This window comes from Mesoplodon densirostris, chromosome 15, assembly GCF_025265405.1.
Source record: "Mesoplodon densirostris isolate mMesDen1 chromosome 15, mMesDen1 primary haplotype, whole genome shotgun sequence".
Taxonomy (NCBI): domain Eukaryota; kingdom Metazoa; phylum Chordata; class Mammalia; order Artiodactyla; family Ziphiidae; genus Mesoplodon; species Mesoplodon densirostris.
Window position 1 is genome coordinate 26,789,113 of NC_082675.1, and position 23,012 is coordinate 26,812,124.

The window sequence follows — 23,012 nt, forward strand, 5'->3', positions numbered from 1 at the left end:
CCGGGCACTTCTGTCTGGACCCATCCCCCAGAGGAGGGGAGCCTGACACTGCCCCTCTGTACCCGGTGCATATGGGTGTATGTATAGTGCCTTCTGAGAAGGGCAGAGGGCACTGACCTGAGTGTCCTTGACTCAGGGCTGTCCGAGGGCTGGCATCTCCCCCTTGCAGAACTTCTGCACCTTTGCTTTGCACCGGGACAATCGCATGGTTCCTGGGGGCAGGTGAGGACTCAGTGCCGCAAAAAACAATGGACACGACACAGGCCACGTGGCTGGCTAAGCAGTTATTGTCATGGATCCCTGAGGCTGGGGCTTCTTCCCCACCCGCCCTACCCCACCTGCCCAGGTTGCTGGAGTTGGTCATAAACTGGAAGGCACTGCGCAGAGTCCACCACACCAGCGCTGGCCACACCGGCTCCAAAGACTCAGCTCGGCCCCTGAACTACAGTCCGAAGGACCCCCTAGCGTGGGCAGGCCCGCAAACCGGAGCTGCCTTGGATGGAGGGCAGGCAGCTCTCATGGACTGCTGGGCTCCTGTGCTGGCGCCTGGCTGGGGGGCTGCACGACCTGCACTGTCTCCTCCAGGCTGCCGCTAGGGAAAACCACATAGCGTGTGATGGTCACCCCCGGCAGCTCCCGCTGGTTCTCCTTGCTGTGCCAGATGCCGTAGCCGAAATATACCAAGAGTCCTGCAGGGGTGGCGTGAGCATGAATGGCAGGTCCCAGCCCTGCTCGCCCTCCTCACCCTCCTCCTGCAGCCGGCCCAGGACACCAGCCTGGCCCCCCACTCACCGATCAGCAGCCAGATGGAGAAGCGCACCCAGGTCAGGTAGCTCAGCTTCAGCATGAGGCAGATGTTGAGGAGAATGCTCAGGGCTGGAATCAGGGGCACCATGGGGATCTGAAGGGGCAAGGGTAGGGCTGGGCTGGGCTGCAGGGGAGGCTGCTGGCCCAGGGCCCAACTGCTCTAGAGGCCTCAGAGCCTTTCTCTGCCTCTGGAGATTCTGGAGACCAGGGCCCGCTCGCAGACACAGGTGGATGTGCATGCTGCCTCCCCAGCCTGTGAGCCGTGGTCATCCTGCTGCAGCGGAGGATGCAGGGGAGAAGGGAGCTGGTGGGCTGACAGCAAGTGGGTGTTGGGAGTGGAGAGAGGTACCTGGAAGGTGTCCTGCTGGCGTTGCTGCTGGTGGGCCCCCAGGACGAGGAGACTGAGCAGAAAGATGATGCTGCAGAGCAGAAGCAGCAGGATGTAGCCCCAGCGAGGGAGGTGCAGGGCTGAGTCCCCGAAGATCAGCACGCAGCCCAGGATGCTGGCTGAGGCCACCAGGACGCAGGTCGCTGAAGCCACGGCCACTCCAGGGCTGCACCTATCCAGGAAGCCCAAGTAGGGCCTCAGGGCTGGCCGCAGCTGCCCAGGCTCGGGGGCTGGGACCTGCTCGGTGCCCACCAGCTCTATGTGGTCTGAGAAGGAGTTGTACTCCTTGGCCGCAGGGCGGGGGCTGGCTGGGCTTGGGGAACTGGACAGAGGGGCCTTCTGGAATCGCAGCACGATAATGCTGATGGCCACGAAGGTGTAGGCCAGAAGTGTGCCAATGGACAGGAACTGGACCAATGCCTCGAGGTCCAGCAGCAGCGCCACCAAAGCCGTGAGAACCCCGAACACCACGATGCCTACCAGAGGCACCTGTGTCTGGGGGTGCACGTAGGCAAACGCCTGGAAGAAGAGCCCGTCGGCGGCCATGGCGTAGATGATGCGGGGAAGGCAGAAGAGACCGTTGAGCAGGACAGTGGTCATGGCTGCAGCAGAGGGCGGGGGCTTGTCAGCACAGCACATAGGCACCCCACGGGCCACGGCTGGGGCACCTCGGGAGCATGCGCACGAGTCTGTCTGGGTTCTCAGAGTGAGCCTGAGTGCCTGTGGGGTGCAGGATTGTCACTCCCCCAACCCAGGAGTGGGACACCTCAGTTTAGGTCACAGGCCACTGGGGAATCTGGTGAAGGCTGAGTACCTCTGTCCAGGAAAGGACACGGAAGCACACGCCCAGACCGACATACCATGTACAACGGGGAGCGGGTTGAGTAGGTCTCTGCCAATAAGCCTGGGTGGAGTCTAATAATTAGCCCCTTCCCGGGTCCATTATAAAACTGGTAAAACTGAGGCCCAGCTGGAGATGTGTTCCCCGAGAGGCCAGGGCAGGACCCCACTTACCACAGATGGAGCCAGTCGCCACGAGGTAGCCAGCCCAGCTGTAGCCCCGCTGGTAGAAGGCGTCAGCGAGCGCTGAATTAGGGTCCAGGCTGTGCCAGGGCACCATGAGGGTGAGCACAGTGGAGACCAGGATGTAGGCGCTGGCTGCGAGGCCAAGCGAGATGGCAATGGCCAGGGGCACGGCTCGCTTCGGGTTCCGGGCCTCCTCACTAGAGGCGGCAATGACATCAAAACCCACGAAGGCGTAGAAGCAGGTCGCGGTGCCGGCCATGATACCGGAGAAGCCGAAGGGTGCAAAGCCGCCCTCCTCCTCGCCCCAGTTGTGTGAACGGGCGAGGACGAACCCCAGGATGATGATGAAGAGGATGACGACCATGCTGATGGCAGACAAGGTGTGGTTGAGCCAGGAGGAGACACGGGCTCCGCAGGAGATGAAGGTGGAGGCCAAAAGTAGGATACCAGCAGCCAGAAAGTCAGGATATCTGGCCAGGAGGGGCACCTGCCAGATGCCCACATGGGCTTCGGTGAAGTTGCGGATGTGGTGGTCGAACATGGCGTCCAGGTAGCCACTCCAGGCGCGGGACACAGCAGCACCAGCTATGACGTACTCAAGCACCAGGTTCCAGCCGATGAGGAAGGCCCACAGCTCACCCATGGACACGTAGGTGAACAGGTAGGCAGAGCCTGTGCGGGGCACGCGTGCCCCAAACTCTGCGTAACACAGGGCCGCCAGCAGGGAGGCCACGGCAGCCACAATGAAGGACACGATCACGGCCGGGCCGGTTATCTCCTTGGCCACGGTACCGGTGAGCACATAGAGGCCCGAGCCCACCATGGACCCCACTCCCAGCAGGGTCAGGTCCAGCGCGGACAGGCAGCGCTGCAGCGACGTCTCCATGGTGGCCTCCTCTAGTGGCTTCAGCCGTTTCAGCTTCTGGCAGAAGCGCGCCAGGCCGGCAGTGCTGGGCAGTCCTGAAGCCATTGCAGGCAGCTGAGAGGAGCACCAAGCCAGCTGCTGGCACCTACCAGGGCCAGAGGGGAGTGACAGGCTGCCCAGCCTTCCTTCCTCCCTCTGATCCCACCCAGGGGTAGTGAGCGCATTTAACACTGGCCTGCCAGAGGGCAGGGCTGGGACAAGGGTGGGTGGGAGGCCCTCTCTGCCTCAGGGACTCCATGGTGGAGCAGAATCTGGGCCTGTTGGTGTGGGTGGGGGTGGACCCTGAGGGTGAGAAGGGGGCAGCCCCAGGGAGCATGGCTGGGAACTAAGCCTCTGTGATCTGGGATCCCAGAGTGAGGTGGAAACCCGAGGGGTTCCCGGGAGCTGGGCCAGGCCTCCAGGACGTGGAACAGGAGCGGAGCTGCAGCCCTGGGCGTAGCCCAGGCGGCCACCTGGCCCCAGACATCGCGGTTCCCCCCTTCCCCGCCTCGCCGGACTGGAGGAACAGTGCACCTGACGCGAGCCGGGGCACCCTGGGCGTGGCGCCGGATCCCCGGGCTTGGCGCTGCACTGCCGGCCCCAACATGCCGCCGCCGCCCCTGGAGCCAGTTTCGCCTCACCCTGTCCCCAGGTACCTGAGCCTTCGCCTCCTCCTGGGCCTGAATCTGTTTCCGCAGGACTCTGCAACCCACCTACTGTCGCCGCCTCCGCTGCCGTCGCTGCCGCTCTGCACGCTGAGCCTGCCCCGCCTGCGGGTGAGGTCCGTGCGCAAAGCCCGCCCCAACCCCCAGGGCGCCAGACCCAGCACCGGCCCCACCTCGCTGTCACAAACACCCAGGTAGCCCACCCCCTCTTAACTCACCAGGTCCTAGGGATACCCTATCATTGTGTCTGCTTCACAGATAAGGAAGCCCAGGCCACGAGAGTGGCCTCGCAGCCAGGTGCAGGTTAAGGTCCAGGTCTGGGGGTGGGGGTCTGGAGCCCACCCGCGTTCCACTGGGGCAGACACCCTCCTTGATCCCTCCTCCCCACATGTGCACTCCACCCCGCTGGGCACCATCCAGCCACCCCCAACTCTGGGGGTGTGGGGGCGCAGAAGTCAGGCAGGCCCTGGTAAGCTGAGGGTAGAGGTCTGGCTGAGTGGCCCTGGACAGTCCTGACCTCCCCCGCACAGTGGGATGGCAGGAAGCCACCTCACACATTGACGAAGGAGTGCCTGGCTTCAGGAATGTCCTGTGAATTGGCAGAATGCACACTGGCTGTTCTGAGCTTCTTGTTACAATGTCCCCAAAGGAGGAAGCAGTCTCCTGGAGACAACGCACAGCCCTCTAGCCCAGGATGCCCCTCAGGCCCCTCCTAGCCAAGGAGCACCTGCGTCAGGCCAGGAGGACCCTGGGGGACCCCACAGTAGCCCCCCACTCACGGATGTCAGTGAGAGGCACGGTGTACCGGGCACCTACCCCATGCCTAGCCCTACGTCATGGACAGTCCCCGCGTCCCATCACTTGACAAGGCATGTTTATTCCTGGGACTGAGGGGTCTTTGTCCTACTCTTGCCACTTCTTTGAAAATGAAAAGGTGGGTGTGACAGGGTGTTCACTTGTTCACAGCAGAATGATGACAACCCATCCAAGCAAACCGAAACCAAAATGGATAGCCTTTTCTCCCAGAACTTTGTACGTGTTTTCAGGTTTATATGTGGTTTGTGGAATAGGATTTTAAGGGCACCTGCCACCTGTCTGGTTCAGTGGGCTTGTGACAGGATGGTGGACTCCCTGGTAAGATGGTGCCACTTGGAGCACTCTGCCTTAGCCAGCCCCCTTGCTTCCTTCTGTTATTTGGCTGATAATGTCTTGAGGAGCTTCTCAGATGGGGTCCCACTTCCTGCAGGGAAGATGTCCCCCTTGCTTTTCTCCCATGTGGCCTCAACAGAACCGAGCAGGTGTTCCTTGTTCTGAAATGCCTCCACAAAAATCCAGAAAACTGCATTTCAAACCAAGAGGGTTGGGCAGTTTGGTAACAGGAGATCCTGAGAGGCCTTACCGATGACCCCTTGAGAGGTGGTGTGCAGTGCTTCATGGCACTGACTTTGTATTTACCCAGAGAAACACTCCTACCATAGGCACTAACACCCAATGGATATTTGAGGCCAAGCACAATTGACGCAGTGAACTGTAAACTTCCAAGGGTATGGCTGGGACCCCTGTGAGCAAGGCGGTTACACAGAGGAGCACCAGGAGGATGCAGTGAACATAAAGCACCAAAAAATAAAGGAAGAAGAAGGAGGGAACACTTCCCAACTCATTCTACAAGGCCAGGATTATCCTGACACCAAACCCAACAAAGACATCACAAGAAAAGTACAGATCAATATCCCTTAAGAATATAGATGGGGGACTTCCCTGGTGGCACGGTGGTTAAGAATCCGCCTGCCAATGCAGGGGACATGGGTTTGATCCCTGGCCTGGGAAGATTCCACATGCCGCGGAGCAGATAAGCCCGTGCGCCGTAACTACTGAGCGTGTGCTCTAGAGCCCATGTTCTGCAACAAGAGAAGCCATGACAATGAGAAGCCCGCGCACCACACGAAGAGTAGCCCCTGCTTGCCTCAACTAGAGAAAGCCCATGAGCAGCAACAAAGACCCAGCACAGCCATAAATAAATAAATAAATAAAAATCAATTACATTTCTATACACTAGCAATGAACTATTCAGAAATGAAATTAAGAAAACCATTCTGCTTACATAGCATCAAAAAGAATAAATTTATTTTTAAACATACTTAGAATAAATTTAACAAAAGAAATGCAAGACTTGTACATGGAAATGTACTAAACATCACTGAAAAAAATTAAGACCTAAACAAGTGGAAACACAACCCATGTTCATGGACTAGAAGACTTCATATGGTCAAGATGGCAGTATATTCCCCAGATTGGTCTGCATATTCAGTGCAATCCCTATCAAGATCCCAACTGCCTATTTTGCAGAAATTATCAAGCTGATCCTAAAGATGATATGGAGATGCAAGGGACTCAGAATAGCCAAAACAATTTTGAAAATGAACAAAGTTGGAGGACTCACACTTCCTTATTTCTAAACTGACTACAAAGCTACAGTCATCAAGACAGTGTGTTACAGGGACTCCCCTTGTGGCCCAGTGGCTAAGACTCCGCACTCCCAATGCAGGGGGCCTGGGTTTTATCCCTGGTCACGGAACTAGATCCCACATGCCGCAACTAAAGATTCTGCATGCCGGGACCAAAAGATCCCGCATGCCACAACGAAGATCCTGCACGTGGCAATGGAGATCCTGTGTGTTGCAACTAAGACCTGGTGCAGCAACTAAGACCCAGTGCAGCCAAATAAATAAATATTAAAACAAAAAAAGTGTGTTATTGAAATAAGGATAGACATATAGATCAGTGAAATAGAATTGAGAGTCCAAAAATATGTCCAGTTAACTTTTTAAAATAAATTTATTTATTTTATTTATTTATTTTTGGCTGCATTGGGTCTTCATTGCGGTGCACGGGCTTCTCATTGCAGAGCACAGGCTCTAGGCACACAGGCTTCAGTAATTTTGGCTCCTGGGCTCAGTAGTTGTGGCTTGTGGGCTCTAGAGCGCAGGCTCAGTAGTTGTGGCTCACAGACTTAGTTGCTCTGCGGCATGTGGGATCTTCCCGGACCAGGGCTCGAACCCGTGTCCCCTGCATTGGCAGGTGGATTTTTTTTTTTGCAGTACGCGGGCCTCTCACTGTTGTGGCCTCTCCCGTTGCGGAGCACAGGCTCTGGACGCGCAGGTTCAGTGGCCATGGCTCACGGGCCCAGCCGCTCCGCGGCATGTGGGATCTTCCCAGACCAGGGCACGAACCCGTGTCCCCTGCATCGGCAGGCGGACTCTCAACCACTGCGCCACCAGGGAAGCCCTGGCAGGTGGATTCTTAACCACTAAGCCACCAGGGAAGCCCTGTCCAGTTAACTTTTAAAAATTTATAGCCAATTTAAATTTATGGCCAGCTTATGGCCTTTTGATTAAAAAAAATAAACTTTTTTTTTTTTTTTTGCGGTATGCGGGCCTCTCACCGCTGTGGCCTCCCCCGCTGCGGAGCACAGGTTCCGGACGCGCAGGCTCCGGACGCGCAGGCTCAGCGGCCACGGCCCACGGGCCCAGCCGCCCCGCGGCATATGGGATCCTCCCAGACCGGGGCACGAACCCGTATCCCCTGCATCGGCAGGCGGACTCTCAACCACTTGCGCCACCAGGGAGGCCCTAAACTTTGTTTTTTAGAGCAGTTTTAAGTTTGCAGGAAAATTAAACAAAAGGTGGAGTTCCCACATACCCCCACCCCTACTCATGCACAGCCTTCTCCACTATCAACATCCTCCGCCAGATTGGTAAACTGGATGTAATTGATGAACCTACATTGACACATTATTATCACCTCCAGTCCACAGTTTACATAAGGGTTCACTCTCGGTCATATACATGCTATGGGTTTTTAAGAATGTATAATGACACATATACATCATTACAGTATCGTGCAGAATTGTTTCAGCACTGTAAAAATCCTCTGTGCATCACCTATTCATCCCTCCTTCCCCACTAACTTCTGGCAACCACTGATCTTTTTATTGGCTCCACAGTTTTGCCTTTTCCAGAATGTCATGAAGTTGGAATCATACAGTATGTAACCTTTTCAGATTGGCTTTTTTCACTTAGTAATATGAGTTTATGAGTTTAAGGTTGTCTTATGTCCTTTTTTTTTTTTTTTTGGTCATATGTCTTTTCATGGCTTGATAGCTCAGTTCTTTTTAGTGCTGAGTAATATTCCTTATCTGGATGTACAACAGTTTATTTACCCATTCACCTACTGAAGGACATTTTTTTTTTTTTTTTGGCTGTGCTGAGTGGCTTGTGGGATTTTAGTTCCCCAAACCAGGGATTGAACTGAGGCCCTCGGCAGTGAGAGTGTGGAGTCCTAACCACTGGACCACCAGGGAGTTCCCCTGAAGGACATTTTGGTTGCTTCCAAGTTTGGTAAGTATGAATAAAGCTGCTATAAACATCCATGTGCAGGTTTTTGTGTGGAAGTAAGTTTTCAACTCTTTTGGGTGAATACCAAGGAGTGTGATTACTGAATCATATGATAAGACTATGTTTAGTTTTGTGAAAAATCACCAAACTGTCTTCCAAAGTAGCCCACCAGAATGTTCTGTGTTCCCACCAGCACTGACTGAGAGTTCCTGTTGCTCCACATCCTCACCAGCATTTGTTGCTGTCAATGTATTGGATTTTGGCCATTCTAATAGGTGTGTTGTGGTATCTCACTGTTGTTTTAATTTGCAATTCTCTAAGGGCATATGATGTTGAACATCTTTTGATATTCTTATTTGCCATTTGTATATCTTCTTTGGTGAGGTATCTGTTCAGATCTTTTGCCCATTTTTAATTGGGTTTTTGGTTTCCTTATTTTTTTTTCATTTATTTATTTTATTTTTGGCTGTGTTTGGTCTTCATTGCTGCGCGTGGGCTTTTCTCTGGTTGCAGCGAACGGGGGCTACTCTTCGTTGTGGTGCACAGTCTTCTCATTGCGGTGGCTTCTCTTGTTGCGGAGCACAGGCTCTAGGCTCGGGGGCTTCAGTAGTTGTGGCACATGGGCTCTAGAGTGCAGGCTCAGTAGTCTTGGCGCACGGGCTTAGTTGCTCCGTGGAATGTGGGATCTTCCCAGACCAGGGCTTGAACCCATCTCCCCTGCATTGGCAGGCGGATTCTTAACCACTGTGCCACCAAGGAAGCCCTGGTTTTCTTATTGTTGAGTTTTAAGTGTTCTTTGTATATTTTGGGTAAGTCGTTTATCAGACATGTCTTTTGCAAATATTTTCTCCTAGTCTGTGGCTTGTCTTCTTATTCTCCTGATGGCCAGTCGATTTTTGACAAGAGTGCCAAAATGACTCAATGGGGCAAAGAACAGTCTGGAACAACTGTTATCCTCATAACAGTTACCCTCATGGGTATCCTCATGCAAATAAATAAATGAAGTTGGACCCCTACCTCACATGACATACAAAAGTTAACTCAAAATTGACCAAAGACCTAAATGTAAGAGGTGAAACTATAAAAATGCTGTTGTGACGTTGTTAAATTAACATTTGTTAAGTGGAGCCCTGAGGGTGTTGGGTGAGGAATCTCTGATCAACAAAAGACCAGAAGGAATTGAGAGAGAAGTTTGTTACAGGTTCTGGAAGAAGTACACCACATACTGTGAGGGGCCACACCAGGAGGCTAAGGCATAGTGCAGGCAGAAAGCATGGCAGGACCTGAGGACAGGCTTTTATTAGGGTCTGCAGGTAGAGTGCTTTGGGGTTTCCAGGCTGAGTCTGGACTGGTCAGTTCAAAGCAAAAAGAGTGGGGTTCTGGCAAGCTTATCTGAGAATCACACAAGGGGCCATTCCTGGGAGGTGGGAGAGAATGCTTATCAGGAGGACAGTTGAGGAATTCATATCAGGAACTTAGATTATTTACCTGTGAGTCTGTAGACTGTTATCTAGGGCATGCACTCTTGGGAGAGGTTAATGTCAGTTCAAGACCCCACCCCCCACCCCGCAGGCTGCGCGGCCACACAAAATGGGTCCCGAGACAACGTTATCTAGTAGTTTAGCTAAACTCTAAACAAACTCTTACAAGAAAACATAGGAGTAACTCTTTATGACTGTGGATTAGGCAATGGTTTTGTAGGCAGATAGGATAGGAGGTCCCTGAAGGAAGAGAACCAGACATAATTTCTTGACATAACCAGATTAACTGGAACCTAAGGAATGACCGTGTTGACTTTTTCTGACCCTCGTGATCCAATCAGCTAGAGCCTGGACTCTGTCAACCTTTGCCACAATTCTAGGCTGAATTCTCCTCTGCTCAAGCCCCTTCATGAACATGTATGCACCCTCAGCTTAAGTCATCCTCAATTTTGCTGGTAAGAGAGACTCTGCTTTGGGAAATAACCCTGGTGTTCTCCTTACTTGCTGCAAGTAATAAATCCTTCCTTCTCCAGCTCTTTGACTTGGTGTTGTCTTTTATTAGATACCCACCAAGGGGCGAATGCAGTTTTCAGGTAACGGTTTCACAAACATGACACCAAAAGTTCAAGCAATCTAAGAAAAATATAGATGAATTGGAATTCATCAAAAATTAAAAACTGGGGACTTCCCTGGGGGTCCAGCTAAGACTCAGTGCTTCCACTGCAGGGGTCGCAGGTTTGATCCCTGGTTGGGGAACTAAGATCCCGCATGCTGCACGGTGGAGCCAAAAAAATAAATAAATAAAAACAAAATTTAAAACTTTTGTGTTCAATGGATACCACCAAGAAAGTTAAAAGAGGGAATTCCCTGGTGGTCCAGTGGTTAGGACTCGGCGCTTTCACTGCTGTGGCCAGGGTTCAATCCCTGGTCAGGGAACTAAGATCCTGCAAGCTGCGTGGCTCAGGCAAAAAAAAGAAAAAAAAAAAAAAAAGGAAAAGATTAAAATCCACAGAACAGGAAAAATTTTGCAAATCATATATCTGATAAGGGGATTGTATCTAGAATATATAAAGAACTCTCACAACTCAACAACAAAATGATAAATAACCCAACTTAAAAATGCACAAAGGATCTGAATAGACATTTCTTCAAAGAAGACATACAAATGTCCAATAAGCACATGGAAAGATTCTTAACATCATTAGTCTTTAGGGAAATGCAAACCAAAACCACAGTGCGATGCATCCCCTAGGATGGCTGTTGTCAAAAAGTCAGATAATAATAAGTGTTGAAGATAATGTGGAATAATTGGAACCCTCGTACACTGCTGGTAGGAATGGTAAGTTGGTAGAGCTGCTTTGGAAAACCACTGGCCAGTGGTTAAGACTCCGCGTTTCCAATGCAGGGGGCACGGGTCGGGGTAGGATCCCATGTGTCCTGCAGTGCAGCCAAAAAAAAAAAAAAAAAAAAAAGAATAAAGTGGTGATACCACCCAGATAAATCTTGAAAACATTATGCTAAGTGAAAGAAGCCAGTTACAAAAGACCACATGTTGTCTGATTTTATTTGTATGAATAGGCAAATCTATAGAGACAAAGAGTAGATTAATGGTTTCCAGAGGGTTGGGGGGTGGAGGATGGGAAGTGACTGCTAACAGGTACAGGGTTTCTTTCTGGGGTGATTAAATGTTCTGAAATTAGATAGTGGTGATGGTTGCACAATTACGTGGATACAAAAAAAACACGGAACTGTACATTTTAAGCTGGTATTAGAGTATGTGAATCAAGTTGTCATAAAAATAAAAGATTAAGGGACTTCCCTGGTGGTCCAGTGGTTAAGACTCTGCACTCCCAATGCAGGGGGCCCGGGTTCGATCCCTTGTCAGGGCACTGGATCCCGCATACCGCAACTAAAGATCCTGCATGCCGCAGTGAAGATCCCGCGTGCCACAACCAAGACCTGGTGCAGCCAAATAAATAAATAAAAATAATAAATATTTAAAAACTAAATAAATAAAATAAATAAAAGATAAAGCACCAAAGTGTTTGCAAGAAAGAATTCCAGGGACAGGAAGGGCTGAGTGGCCAGAGAGAGATGAAGCCTCTGGTTGCTCTGGTTGGTACACAGAGGAACAGACTAAGAAGTTGGGAGACCCTTGTTTTCCCCTAAACTGGCCCCTTCTGCATTGCTTGACTCAGGTAAAGGCATTACTCTCCCAACTACTCTTAGTCACTGAGACTATGTACCTACCACATGTGACCCAGATGTCCCTACGTCCTTTTGCCTCCTAGAGCTCCCCTTTCTGTTAGCATCCGAACGACGTGGCTCAAATAGCTCCTTTATCTCAGGTATCCAGGCTCTCCCCAGCTTCCAGGAGCTTTTTTGGGGGGAAGGGGTTGAGGCAAAAGAAATCTTACATTTTCCCCATGTCATCGCTATCTTTTCCTCCACTTTTGTCTGTCTCCTGCAGCTTTTGTCCTCTCTTGTCTACATACTGGCAGCCTCCTCCCCCAGTCTGCTATTCTCCCCAGGGCCAAATTTAGCCCACATTCCACCGTTCAAAGTCCACCAGCATGTTGTCGCATATTACCTTTCCAAAATGACCCCCATTACTCCTCACCATGAACTGGTTTTCCAGCTCTTCCTTCTTCTTCTTCTTTTTTTTTTCTTTTTGTCTGAACCTCTCAGCTTGCGGATCTTAGTTCCCAGACCAGGGATAGAACCCATGTCCCCTGGAATGGAAGCATGGAGTCCTAGCCACTGGACCACCAGGTGGTGGTCTCTCTTCCTTCTTTATGTCCCCCATCCCTGGCAATGGCAGTCATGTCTGTCCCCACCTGTTCCAGTCCTTACCAGGGGTGCATTCTCTCCCCCATTTCCTGTCAGCCCCTCTGCCCAAGGCTGGCCCGGTTCCTTGCACCGATCCTGTTGGACCTCCCTGGGAAGAGGAGGACTTCTGGTTTTCCCTAGCTAGCTGCCCAACCCTTCTAACCCCCACACCGCACTCTCTGAAATCTGCCAGAGCAAGGGGGGAGTGGAGCTGAAGTTAGTCCCACTGAATCCATGGTGGTGGTGTGTGTTGCTCAAACCCAGACCGCTTGATCTGCTACTATGAACATTACCCCAGGCCTCTGTTGACCTAGCAGTGGTAGGCAGGGTAAGAAATCTGCATTTTGCATCTACGTTTTTTAAATTTGTTTACTTTAAATTAATATATAATGTATGCCTATAAATTATAAATAATTTTTATTTATTTATATTCTCTTTATTTAACCCCTTTTTGGTCCTCCCTTCTCCACGAAGATTCCAGCTCATTCAGGTTGTGCTTAGAAGAGCCAAGAAGAGGCTCTTCTCTGTGGTGTAAACACAGATTCTCTCATGGACCAGCAGCAGGAGTGGGGGGATCTTGGGAAGATGGTGAACTGAGGATATCAGTCCCCCTTCCGGGAACATGGGAATTTGTGTCCTTTCGCCAAGGTCTGTGGGTGGGTAGTTCTCTGGCCTCCTGCAATAACCACCTGTGGAGCCTCCTGCCCCATCCTCCTCCTAAATATGGCCAAGCCAACCCGCTTCTGCTGCTACCTGGCTCCCCACCCCTCAAAAGCCAGGCCCCTCGGTCTGGCTGCGATCAGCCACCTTCTTCACTGCAATTCTCGGACCTCCCTGTCCCCCGCCTGCCTTGCCCACCCACCCTGCTTGGCTGCTTGTAAAACTCGCGATACTTTGAGACCCACGCATAAGTCCCATTTCCTGAAGGCGGAACTACCCGCCTCAGCTTCACAGCACCTCCTTCCGGGAGTCTATCACGTGGTTGCCACAACATGCTCTGGCGCGAGTTGGGGGTACTGACGTCTGCACCAGTAACAGGCTGCTAACCGAATAGTCTTTCCTGGTATCTGCCAAGTCCGCAAAGCCCTTTCAGTTACCAGCCCTGTCCCTTCTCACACCCCGGGCAGCTCTGCAGGAAGACCGCATTTAACAGACAAACTATGGAGCCTCCCTCACCCGCAGCGACCAGGCGTCAGCCCGCAGCTTCCAGCTGACGCAGCACAAGACTTTCAGGTCGCTATTTCCCGCCCAAAGTGACGACCAATCAAAAGTGAGTTCGCCCGTTAAGGAAACAGCCAATCGCCATTGGGGTCCTGGCCTGGGGTTAGCCCCCAAAGTGGTCGGAGCCAATGGCAGTTGCGCGGCCGGCGAGCCAATCAGGACACGGCGTGTGGTGCGACGGGTCGGCAGTTGGGCGCGTGGCGTCGGACTGAGAGGCAGTTGGGTCGTAGTGAGGCCAGGTGGTGACCACCATGGTACAGAGCGGCGGGGCCTGGGGGACGGGCCAGGACGGGCGGCGGGACCGTGGGGGACGGGCCTGGATGGGCAGCAGGACCTTGGGGGACGGGCCTGGACCGGCGGTGGGGCCTTGGGGAACGGGTCTGAACCAGCCGTGGGGCCTTGGGGGATGGGCCTGGGCCTGCTGAGGGGCTCTGGGGACGGGCCTCGACGGGCGGAGGGGCCTGGGGGATGGGCCCAGGTGGCGGGGTAGGGTCCGGAGTGTGCATGTCAGGGGCAGGCACGGGGCTCACTCCGCAGATGCAGTAAGCAGCCCCTGCCCTCTCTCTTCCAGACTCTTCCTTCTCGAGGCAACGGTCCAGAGTTGCTCTTGAGCTCTGTCATTTGTCTCAGCTGTGCTGTGAGCTCACGAGGGCACTTACAGAAATAGGCCTTTAAATAAGAGTGAGAGAAGACTGTATATGCTGAAAATGTTGCTTCCTCCTTTAGATAGGGCTGTGAGTTGTTTGGCCACTCCACGTGGCATGCAGCATCTTGGTTCCCCCACCAGGGATCGAACCTGTGCCCCTTGCATTGAGAGCTCAGAGTCTTAACCACTGGACTGCCAGGGAATTTCCCCTCCACCCCCCCCCTTTTTTTAAGCAAAACTAAGCAAACAGGAATAGGTAGGCTTATATCCTCCCTTTCTCGCGCCTTGTTTTTTCATTGTGCAAACAGTCCGGCTGCCTCCGTGTCAGCGTGCAAAGACCTGCGTCCTTGTTTACTGCCATGTAGTATTCCAGGGTGTTGTTCTGCGTCTTCAGCCTGTCCTGAGCCGCTGGACGTGTGGATGTTTTCCAGTCTTTTATGCATGGAGTTGCAATGAGGAATCTGTGCCTGCAGTTTCTCACTGGTGTAGGTGTATATGGGATACCACAAGTGAATGGTATATAGTTTCAGATTCCCTTCCATCAGCAACACATATATGAGAATTCCTGTTTTCCCACAGCAGGGTGGGCTTCTGCCTTTAATTTGTTCATTTTTATGTCCTCAAGTCATAGGGATCTAGTTAATTGTTGAATTAATTACATTAATAGTTTGCACACCAGTGGAACTCAACCAACACCTCTGTCATTGTGCACGTCTAAAACCAGTCACATTAATGTGGAGAGAGGCTGGAATGACCCCTGACAGGGCTTTACCTGGCCTGTTTCACGTCTTGCTTGTTCCCAGTTAACTGAGGCTGATGTCATTCCAGCCTCTGTGTTCTCTTCTCATCACTGCGGTAGCTTCCAAACTCTATGAAGAGTACTAGATAATAACTAGATAATAACTCACACTAACGTCTGCATTCTCCCTTTGCAAAAGTTGGTTTTGAGGCTTCTCTTATTGGTTATTGAACAGCATGACATCAAGCTGCTCAAATTTTTTTTTTGTACAGGTGATTTATTACAAGTATAAAGAAAAGGTATCTGCTATTACCTGACAGGTAAAAGGAAGCTTTAGGATTAGAAGAAATTTGTGCATTTCATCATTTTTTAGGAGCTGGGTTTTTTTTTTTTTTTTTTTTTTTTTTGCAGTATGCGGCGCCTCTCACTGTTGTGGCCTCTCCCGTTGCAGAGCACAGGCTCCAGACGCGCAGGCCCCACGGCCATGGCGCGCGGGCCCAGCTGCTCCGCGGCATGTGGGATCCTCCCGGACCGGGGCATGAACCCGTGTCCCCTGCATCGGCAGGCGGACTCTCAACCACTGCGCCACCTGGGAAGCCCTAGGAGCTGTTATTTTTAGCAAAGCCTTTGTCTTAATTAAGAAAAATACCGTGGTTAATACTTTTAGAAGAGCTGTTCAGCCGTTGTTTGTTGGTATAACAGGGTCTTCTCAAGTTGAAATGCCTAAGTTCACAGTGCTTAGTTTAACTAACTAAATTAGGAAATGTCTAGTGAGGGGGAGGTGATGATGAGTTGGTGTGAAGATAACCTAAAAGAAATTACACTGATCTCTGAGAAAATGTTGTCCATTACATATGCCTTCCCTTTGTGTCAGAACGGTTCATGTCTCAAGATGAATTTAATGGGAATTCCAACAGTAGAAATTTTGTTTTAAATCCTACTTTATGCATCCTAGAGCCTCATCACAAAGTTGCGTACCTTCTGGAGAATCTTCCCAGCTTCATAAGGGTAAATTTTTTCCGGCTCAGTATTGCAGTTTGGTTGGAATCAGAATTAGACTATCAGCTATGATTTGGTCCCCTGTCTTTCAAGGATAAGTCTAGAAGCTGAATTTCTAGGCTTCCAGACCATCACTCTTAAGGGCTAGGAGATTATAAATCTGGGATGTGATCGTAATGTATGATGAGAAGATAATACCCATGTTTAGAATTATCTGTCTCATGATGTGGCCATTTTGATGGCCTATTTTCTCTTCATTCAGGTTATCTCCTTTTTTTTTTTTTTTTGACTGCACCCCACACGGCTTGCGGGATCTTAGCTTGAGGGATCTTAGTTCCCCAACCAGGGATTGAACCCGTGCCTCCTGCAGTGGAAGTGCTGAGTCCTAACCTCTGGACCACCAGGGAATTCCCCAAGTTATCTCCTTTTGAGTGAGCTTCAGTAGTGTGTGTAAGGAGTTTGTCCATTTCATTTGTGTTGTTGAATTCATAATATTCCTTTATACCTTTAATATCCCAGTAGTTATAGCCTCTTTTTTGTTCCTGATACTGGTAATTTGTGTCTTCTCTTTTTCTGGGTCAATTTGGCCAGGGGCTTATCAATTTGATTGTTCAGCTCAAAGAACCAGGTTTTGGTTTCATTGACTTTTCTCTCTTTTTATTTTCCTGTTTTCTGTTTAGTTTATTTTTGCTAGTTATTTTTTTCTGCATAATTTGGATATTTGCTCTTTTTCTAGTTTCTTAAGGTGGAAGCTTAGGTCATTGAATTTGAAATTTTTGAACAAACTTTTGTGTCTAAGTTCATGAGGGATATTGGTCTGTAGTTTCCTTACAGTGAATATCTTATTTTTTTAAATTTATTTTTATTATTTGTTTATTTATTTATTTTTGACTGCGTTGGGTCTTGCTGCGCACGGACTTTCTCTAGAAGTGGCGAGTGTGGGCTACTCTTTGTTGTGGTGCACGGGCTTCTCATTGCGGTGGCTTCTCTTGTGGAGCACGGGCTCTAGGTGTGCAGGATTCAGTAGTTGTAGCATGGGGGCTCAGTAGTTGTGGCTCACGGGTTTAGCTGCTCCGAGGCATGTGGGATCTTCCCATACCAGGGCTTGAACCTGTGTCCCCTACATTGGTAGGCAGATTCTTAACCACTGTGCCACCAGGGAAGTCCAGTGTCCTTGGTTTTTGTATCAGGGTAATGCTGGCCTCAGGGAATGAGTTGGGAAGTGTTCCTTTCTCTTCCATTTTCTAGAAGAGTTTGCAGGGAGGGAAAAATTTTCCTCTTCTGGGTTCTTCTCGTTGGTCTAATAATCTTTTTTTTTTTTTTTTTTTTTTTTTTTTTTTTTTTTTGTGGTACGCGGGCTTCTCACTGCTGTGGTCTCTCCCGCTGTGGAGCACAGGCTCCGGACGCGCAGGCTCAGCGGCCATGGCTCACGGGCCCAGCCGCTCCACGGCATGTGGGATCTTCCCGGACCGGGGCACGAACCCGTGTTCCCTGCATCGGCAGGCGGACTCCCAACCACTGCGCCACCAGGGAAGCCCTCTAATAATCTTATTGACAGAAGACAGATTAACGTGAGAAAAACAAATTTAATTCTGTACATATGGAAGTCCTATAAGTATATAAGTATAGGATCTAAGAATTGACCAAAGCAGGCTACTTATATACCTTTTTAGACAAAGAATCAGTAATTTATGAAGATTTGAGGAAAGAAAGGGGTTTTTGCTTGGGCTAGCAAGTTAATGAAGAAGTAACAAAGTTTGTTTATGCAGCTTTCTCAGCCTTAAATTCCCTATCTCCAGGGATCATGATGCCCTCCTTTCTCCTGGCATAGGGAAGATGCCTCCCCATGGGAGCTTTGTTTCCTGCTTTCAGGGGAGCAAAGGGTCAGAGTGTTCTTCTTGTACCAGCTGATTCTCAAGTAACTTTTTTCTTTTTTATAAAATTTTATTTATTCATTTATTTTTGGCTGCATTGGGTCTTCGTTGCTGCTCTCAGGCTTTCTCTAGTTGCAGTGAGCAGGGGCTACTCTTCGTTGCGGTGCGCGGGCTTCTCATTGCAATGGCTTCTCGTTGCGGAGCACGGGCTCTAGGTGCACGGCTTCAGTAGTTGTGGCATGCTGGCTCAGTAGTTGTGTCTCACGGGCTCTAGAGCGCAGGCTTAGTAGTTGTGGCGCACGGGCTTAGTTGCTCTGTGGCATGTGGGATCTTCCCGGACCGGGGCTTGAGCCCGTGTTTCCTGCATTGGCAGGCAGATTCTTAACCACTGCACCACCAGGGAAGTCCCTCAAGTAACTTTAATTCAAAGTAATCAATATGCCATCAGCATATTTTGGGGTGGCCTGCCCTGAGCTCCATCAAGTTTTATAGGTCATTGATTTTATACCTTTATACACATACACGTTACCCTCTGAGTACTATTATAGCTGCATCCCACAAATTTTGGTATGTCATGTTTTCATTTTTATTCCATTCAAAATACTTTCTAATTTCCCTAGTTATTCGTTTCCAAATATTTGGGGATTTTTCAGATACCTTTGTGTTACTGGATTTGTGATTTAGTTCCAATATTCAGAAAACATATTTTGTATTATTTGAATATGTTGTGTTAATCAAGACCTTTATTAAGAAGTGCTTGGGGGAAAAGAAGAAAAAAAAGTGCTTGGGGAATTCTCTGGCAGTCCAGTGATTAGGACACCACACTTCCACTGCAGGGGCACAGGTTTGATCCCTGGTCAGGAAACTAAGATCCTGCATGCCGAGTAACATGGCCAAAAAAAAAAAAAGTGTTTGCAGTTTGTTGAGTTTTTGAAAATAGCAAGTTGTAAACTTTTAATACAAATTAAAAATGAGTTTCCTAAAAACTCAAGTTGCCCAGATATGAAACAATTTAAAAACCTTTAAATATATATTGAGAAAAGCCAGGCTTTAAAAAAAACCAGGTTTGTCATTATCCAAAAGAGATGTCTTTAAGTAAAAGCCCATGCTGCATAGATAATGCAGATGGTTCTAGTGATCTGGTCAAGCACTTAAGGTCTTCAGCTTCCATCTTTTGTTCATTTCTTTTTATTTATTTATTTATTTATTTATGGCTGTGTTGGGTCTTCGTTGCTCCACGCGGACTTTCTCTAGTTGTGGCGAGCGGCGGCTGCTCTTCATGAGGTGTGCAGGCTTCTCATTGCGGTGGCTTCTCATTGCGGTGGCTTCTCTTGTGGAGCTCAGGCTCTAGGCATGCAGGCTTCAGTAGTTGTAGCACACGGGCTTCAGCAGTTGTAGCTCTCGGGCTCTAGGGCGCAGGCTTAGTAGTTTTGGCACATGAGCTTAGTTGCTCTGCAGCATGTGGGATCTTCCTGGATCAGGGATCGAACCCGTGTCCCCTGCATTGGCAGGCGGATTCTTAACCACGGCGCCACCAGGGAAGTCCCTGTTCATTTCTTATTGCTGCAATTTCATGTTCATTCTTGTTGGATGACTAAACCAGATTTCGGTAGAGATGGTTAGTGAGCAATTTACCCAGACCACCCTGCCCACTCAGTTTATCCCAGTCTGCCTTCAAGTGCTGCTACACCACTTCACAACAATATATCAATACCTCCATTTCCCCCTTCTTGGCCTTTATGTTATTGATTTTTTAAATAAACTTATTTATTTATTTTTGTCTGTATTGGGTCTTCGTTGCTGCGCGCAGGCTTTCTCTAGTTGTGGCGAGTGGGGGCTTCTCTTCATTGTGGTGCGTGGCCTTCTCATTGCGGTAGATTCACTTGTTTAGGGGCTCGGGCTCTAGGCACGCAGGCTTCAGTAGTTGTGGCATGCGGGCTCAGTAGTTGTGGCTCGCGGGCTCTAGAGCGCAGGCTCAGTAGTTGTGGCGCACAGGCTTAGCTGCTCTGCAGCGTGTGGGATCTTCCCGGACCAGGGCTTGAACCTGTGTCCCTTGCATTGGCAGGCGGATTCTTTTTTTTTTTTTTTTTTTTGGCGGTACGCGGGCCTCTCACTGTTGTGGCCTCTCCCGTTGCGGAGCACAGGCTCCGGATGCACAGGCTCAGCAGCCACAGGCTCCGGACGCGCATGTTCAGCGGCCATGGCCCACGGGCCCAGCCGCTCTGCGGCATGTGGGATCTTCCCGGACCGGGGCACAAATCCGTGTCCCCTGCATTGGCAGGTGGACTCTCAACCCCTGCGCCACCAGGGAAGCCCTCATTTGTGATTTTTATCTTTAATAAATTCAGCCATGTGTGGTGTGATAAGATTAACTCTTTACATGTTTAAGGTAATGCTATAAAGTTAAAAACTGAAAAAAAAAATAACTGAACGTTAAAGCAAAAATAAAGGTTTATTATTATGGGGTTTACAACTCATATAGAAGTAACATACAACAAACAATAGCACAGGACTTTCCTGGTGGCGCAGTGGTTAAGAATCCGCCTGCTGGGCTTCCCTGGTGGTGCAGTGGTTGAGAGTCTGCCTGCCGATGCAGGGGACACGGGTTTGTGCCCCGGTCCGGGAAGATCCCACATGCCGCGGAGCGGCTGGGCCCATGAGCCATGGCGGCTGAGCCTGCGCGTCCGGAGCCTGTGCTCCGCTACGGGAGAGGCCACAGCAGTGAGAGGCCTGCGTACGCCAAAAAAAAAAAAAAAAAATCATAAATGAGTGACACAGTTACTTGCTACATATTCTTCCCATTACAACTGACAGGTTCATTAATCATACAGTGTATTTTTTTTTTTTTTTTTCTTTTTGTGGTATGCGGGCCTCTCACTGCTGTGGCCTCTCCCGTTGCGGAGCACAGGCTCCGGACGCGCAGGCCCAGCGGCCATGGCTCACGGGCCCAGCCGCTCCGCGGCATATGGGATCCTCCCAGACCGGGGCACGAACCCGCATCCCCTGCATCGGCAGGCGGACTCTCAACCACTGCGCCACCAGGGAGGCCCCAGTGTATTTTATTATTAGAAGCTATAAAGGAGATCAAATCTCTAGTAATTTTTCTCCTTCTCTTTGATTAGTGTGTTGTTTCAGTGTGCCGATAAAATATAGTGTCAGTGACCAAGAGTCTCAGGAGACTTTCGTTTTTCCAGTGAGAATATCCTTGTTTATTTGCAATGTAAAAATTCCCTAGATCATTCTCTAGATCATGCATCATTTTCCATCAATTTGGTCATCAGATCAGGTAAAAAGTCTGTGTGCACCAATTTGCAGAAGTGGTCATCCAGAAGTAAATGCTGGGCTCAATTATATTTTTAAAATATGGTATAAAGTCTTTTATATTTGCCCACATATTTAGCAGTTTTGTCATTCTTCAGTCCAATTTTGCAGTTGCAATTTTCCATCTAGTATGATTTTCCTTCTTCCTGGAGAGATTCCTTTACCTTTTTTTTTTTGTAGTGGTGACTACTACTCTCAGCTAATGATTAACTCTCTCAGCTTTTGAATGCCTGAAAAAGTCTTCATTTTGCCTTTTATTTTAGTTCTGTTGAGATATAATTTACATAAAGTATTCACTGAAAGTGTGTAATTTGACAAGGTTTAATATTTATTAACATCTTGATTATCCATGAAATCATCACCTCAATCAAGATATGAACATACCCATCACCCCCCAAAGTTACCTGGTACCCCTTTGTAAATCCTCCCTTCTGCCTCACCCCCTTTCCCTCCCCCACTAATCCACATTTCTGTATTTTCTAGGATTTTATATGAATGGGATCATTGAGTTAATTTGTTGTTGTTTGGATTCTTTCACTTACTAATTATTTAGAGATTCACCCATGTTGTTGCAACACAGTTCATTTTTATTGCTGAGTATCTCCTTTTTTGTGTGTGGTAAACTACACATGACAGAAGTTACCATTTTAACCATTTTTAAGTGTATAATTCAGTAGCATTAAGTACATTTACATGTTGTATAACCATCAGCACTATTTCCAGAACTTTTTCATCATTCTCAAATCTTCTTAGTATATAATCTGCTGGGGAGTTTTTGTTTTTTATATTTTATACAATTTTAAAAAAATAAATTTACTTATTGATTTATTTATAGCTGTGTTGGGTCTTCGTTGCTGTGCACGGGCTTTCTGTCATTGGGGTGAGCCGGGGCTTCGTTGAGGTGCGCTGGCTTCTCATTGTCGTGGCTTCTCTTGTTGCGGACCATGGGCTCTAGGCACATGGGCTCAGTAGTTGTGGCTCTCGGGCTCTAGAGCGCAGGCTCAGTGGTTGTGGTGCTCCGGGCTTAGTTGTTCCGCGGCATGTGGGATCTTCCCGGACCAGGGCTCAAACCCATGTCCCCTGCATTGGCAGGTGGAGTCTTAACCACTGTGCCACCAGGGAAAGCCCTTTTATACAATTTTTAAAGTACACTTTTCATTTATAGTTACTCCAAACTATTCATAATCTGTTGTTAATATCATCCAGTGTGTTTTTCATTACAGACATTGTCTTTTTTTATCATTAGCAATTTGAGTTAGCTCTTTTTTATATCAAACATGTCTCTCCTTATCATGCTCATTTTTTCCTGTACTTTCCTGAGCATGTAGATATATAATAGTTATTTTAATGTCCTTGTTTACTAATTCTATCATCTGTCATTTCTGGGTCTGTTTTTATTGATTGCTTTTTCTCTTCATATGGTAATATTTTCTAACTTTTCTAGGTTTTATTTTTTAATTTTCTGGTGTATATGGTAACTTTAGATTGGATACCAGGCATGAATTTTACATTATTGGGTGTTAGATTTTTTTGGCTGTTATTTCAGCTGTTTCTAGGCTTTTGGGGGGATGCTATTAGTATACCTGGGAACAATTTGATCCTTTTGAGGCTTGCTTTTCAGCTTTCTTAAGTGGGTTCAGACCAGCCTTTAGGGTTGGCCTCACTTGGCCCCACTACTGAGGACTCCACCCAGTGCTCTGTGAGTTAGGATGTCTTTC

General features: G+C 49.1%; 1 protein-coding gene across 1 annotated transcript; it reads right to left on the bottom strand.

The window, feature by feature from the left end:
* Positions 1–516: 516 nt before the first annotated feature.
* SLC7A4 (solute carrier family 7 member 4) lies at positions 517–3,191 on the bottom strand. The gene is made up of 4 exons (XM_060119478.1): positions 2,210–3,191; positions 1,157–1,797; positions 793–901; positions 517–689 (listed from the first exon to the last, which is right to left on the bottom strand). Exons 1-4 carry the CDS (start codon positions 3,189–3,191, stop codon positions 517–519), a joined length of 1,905 nt encoding a protein of 634 aa, XP_059975461.1.
* Between the last annotated feature and the right edge of the window lie 19,821 nt (positions 3,192–23,012).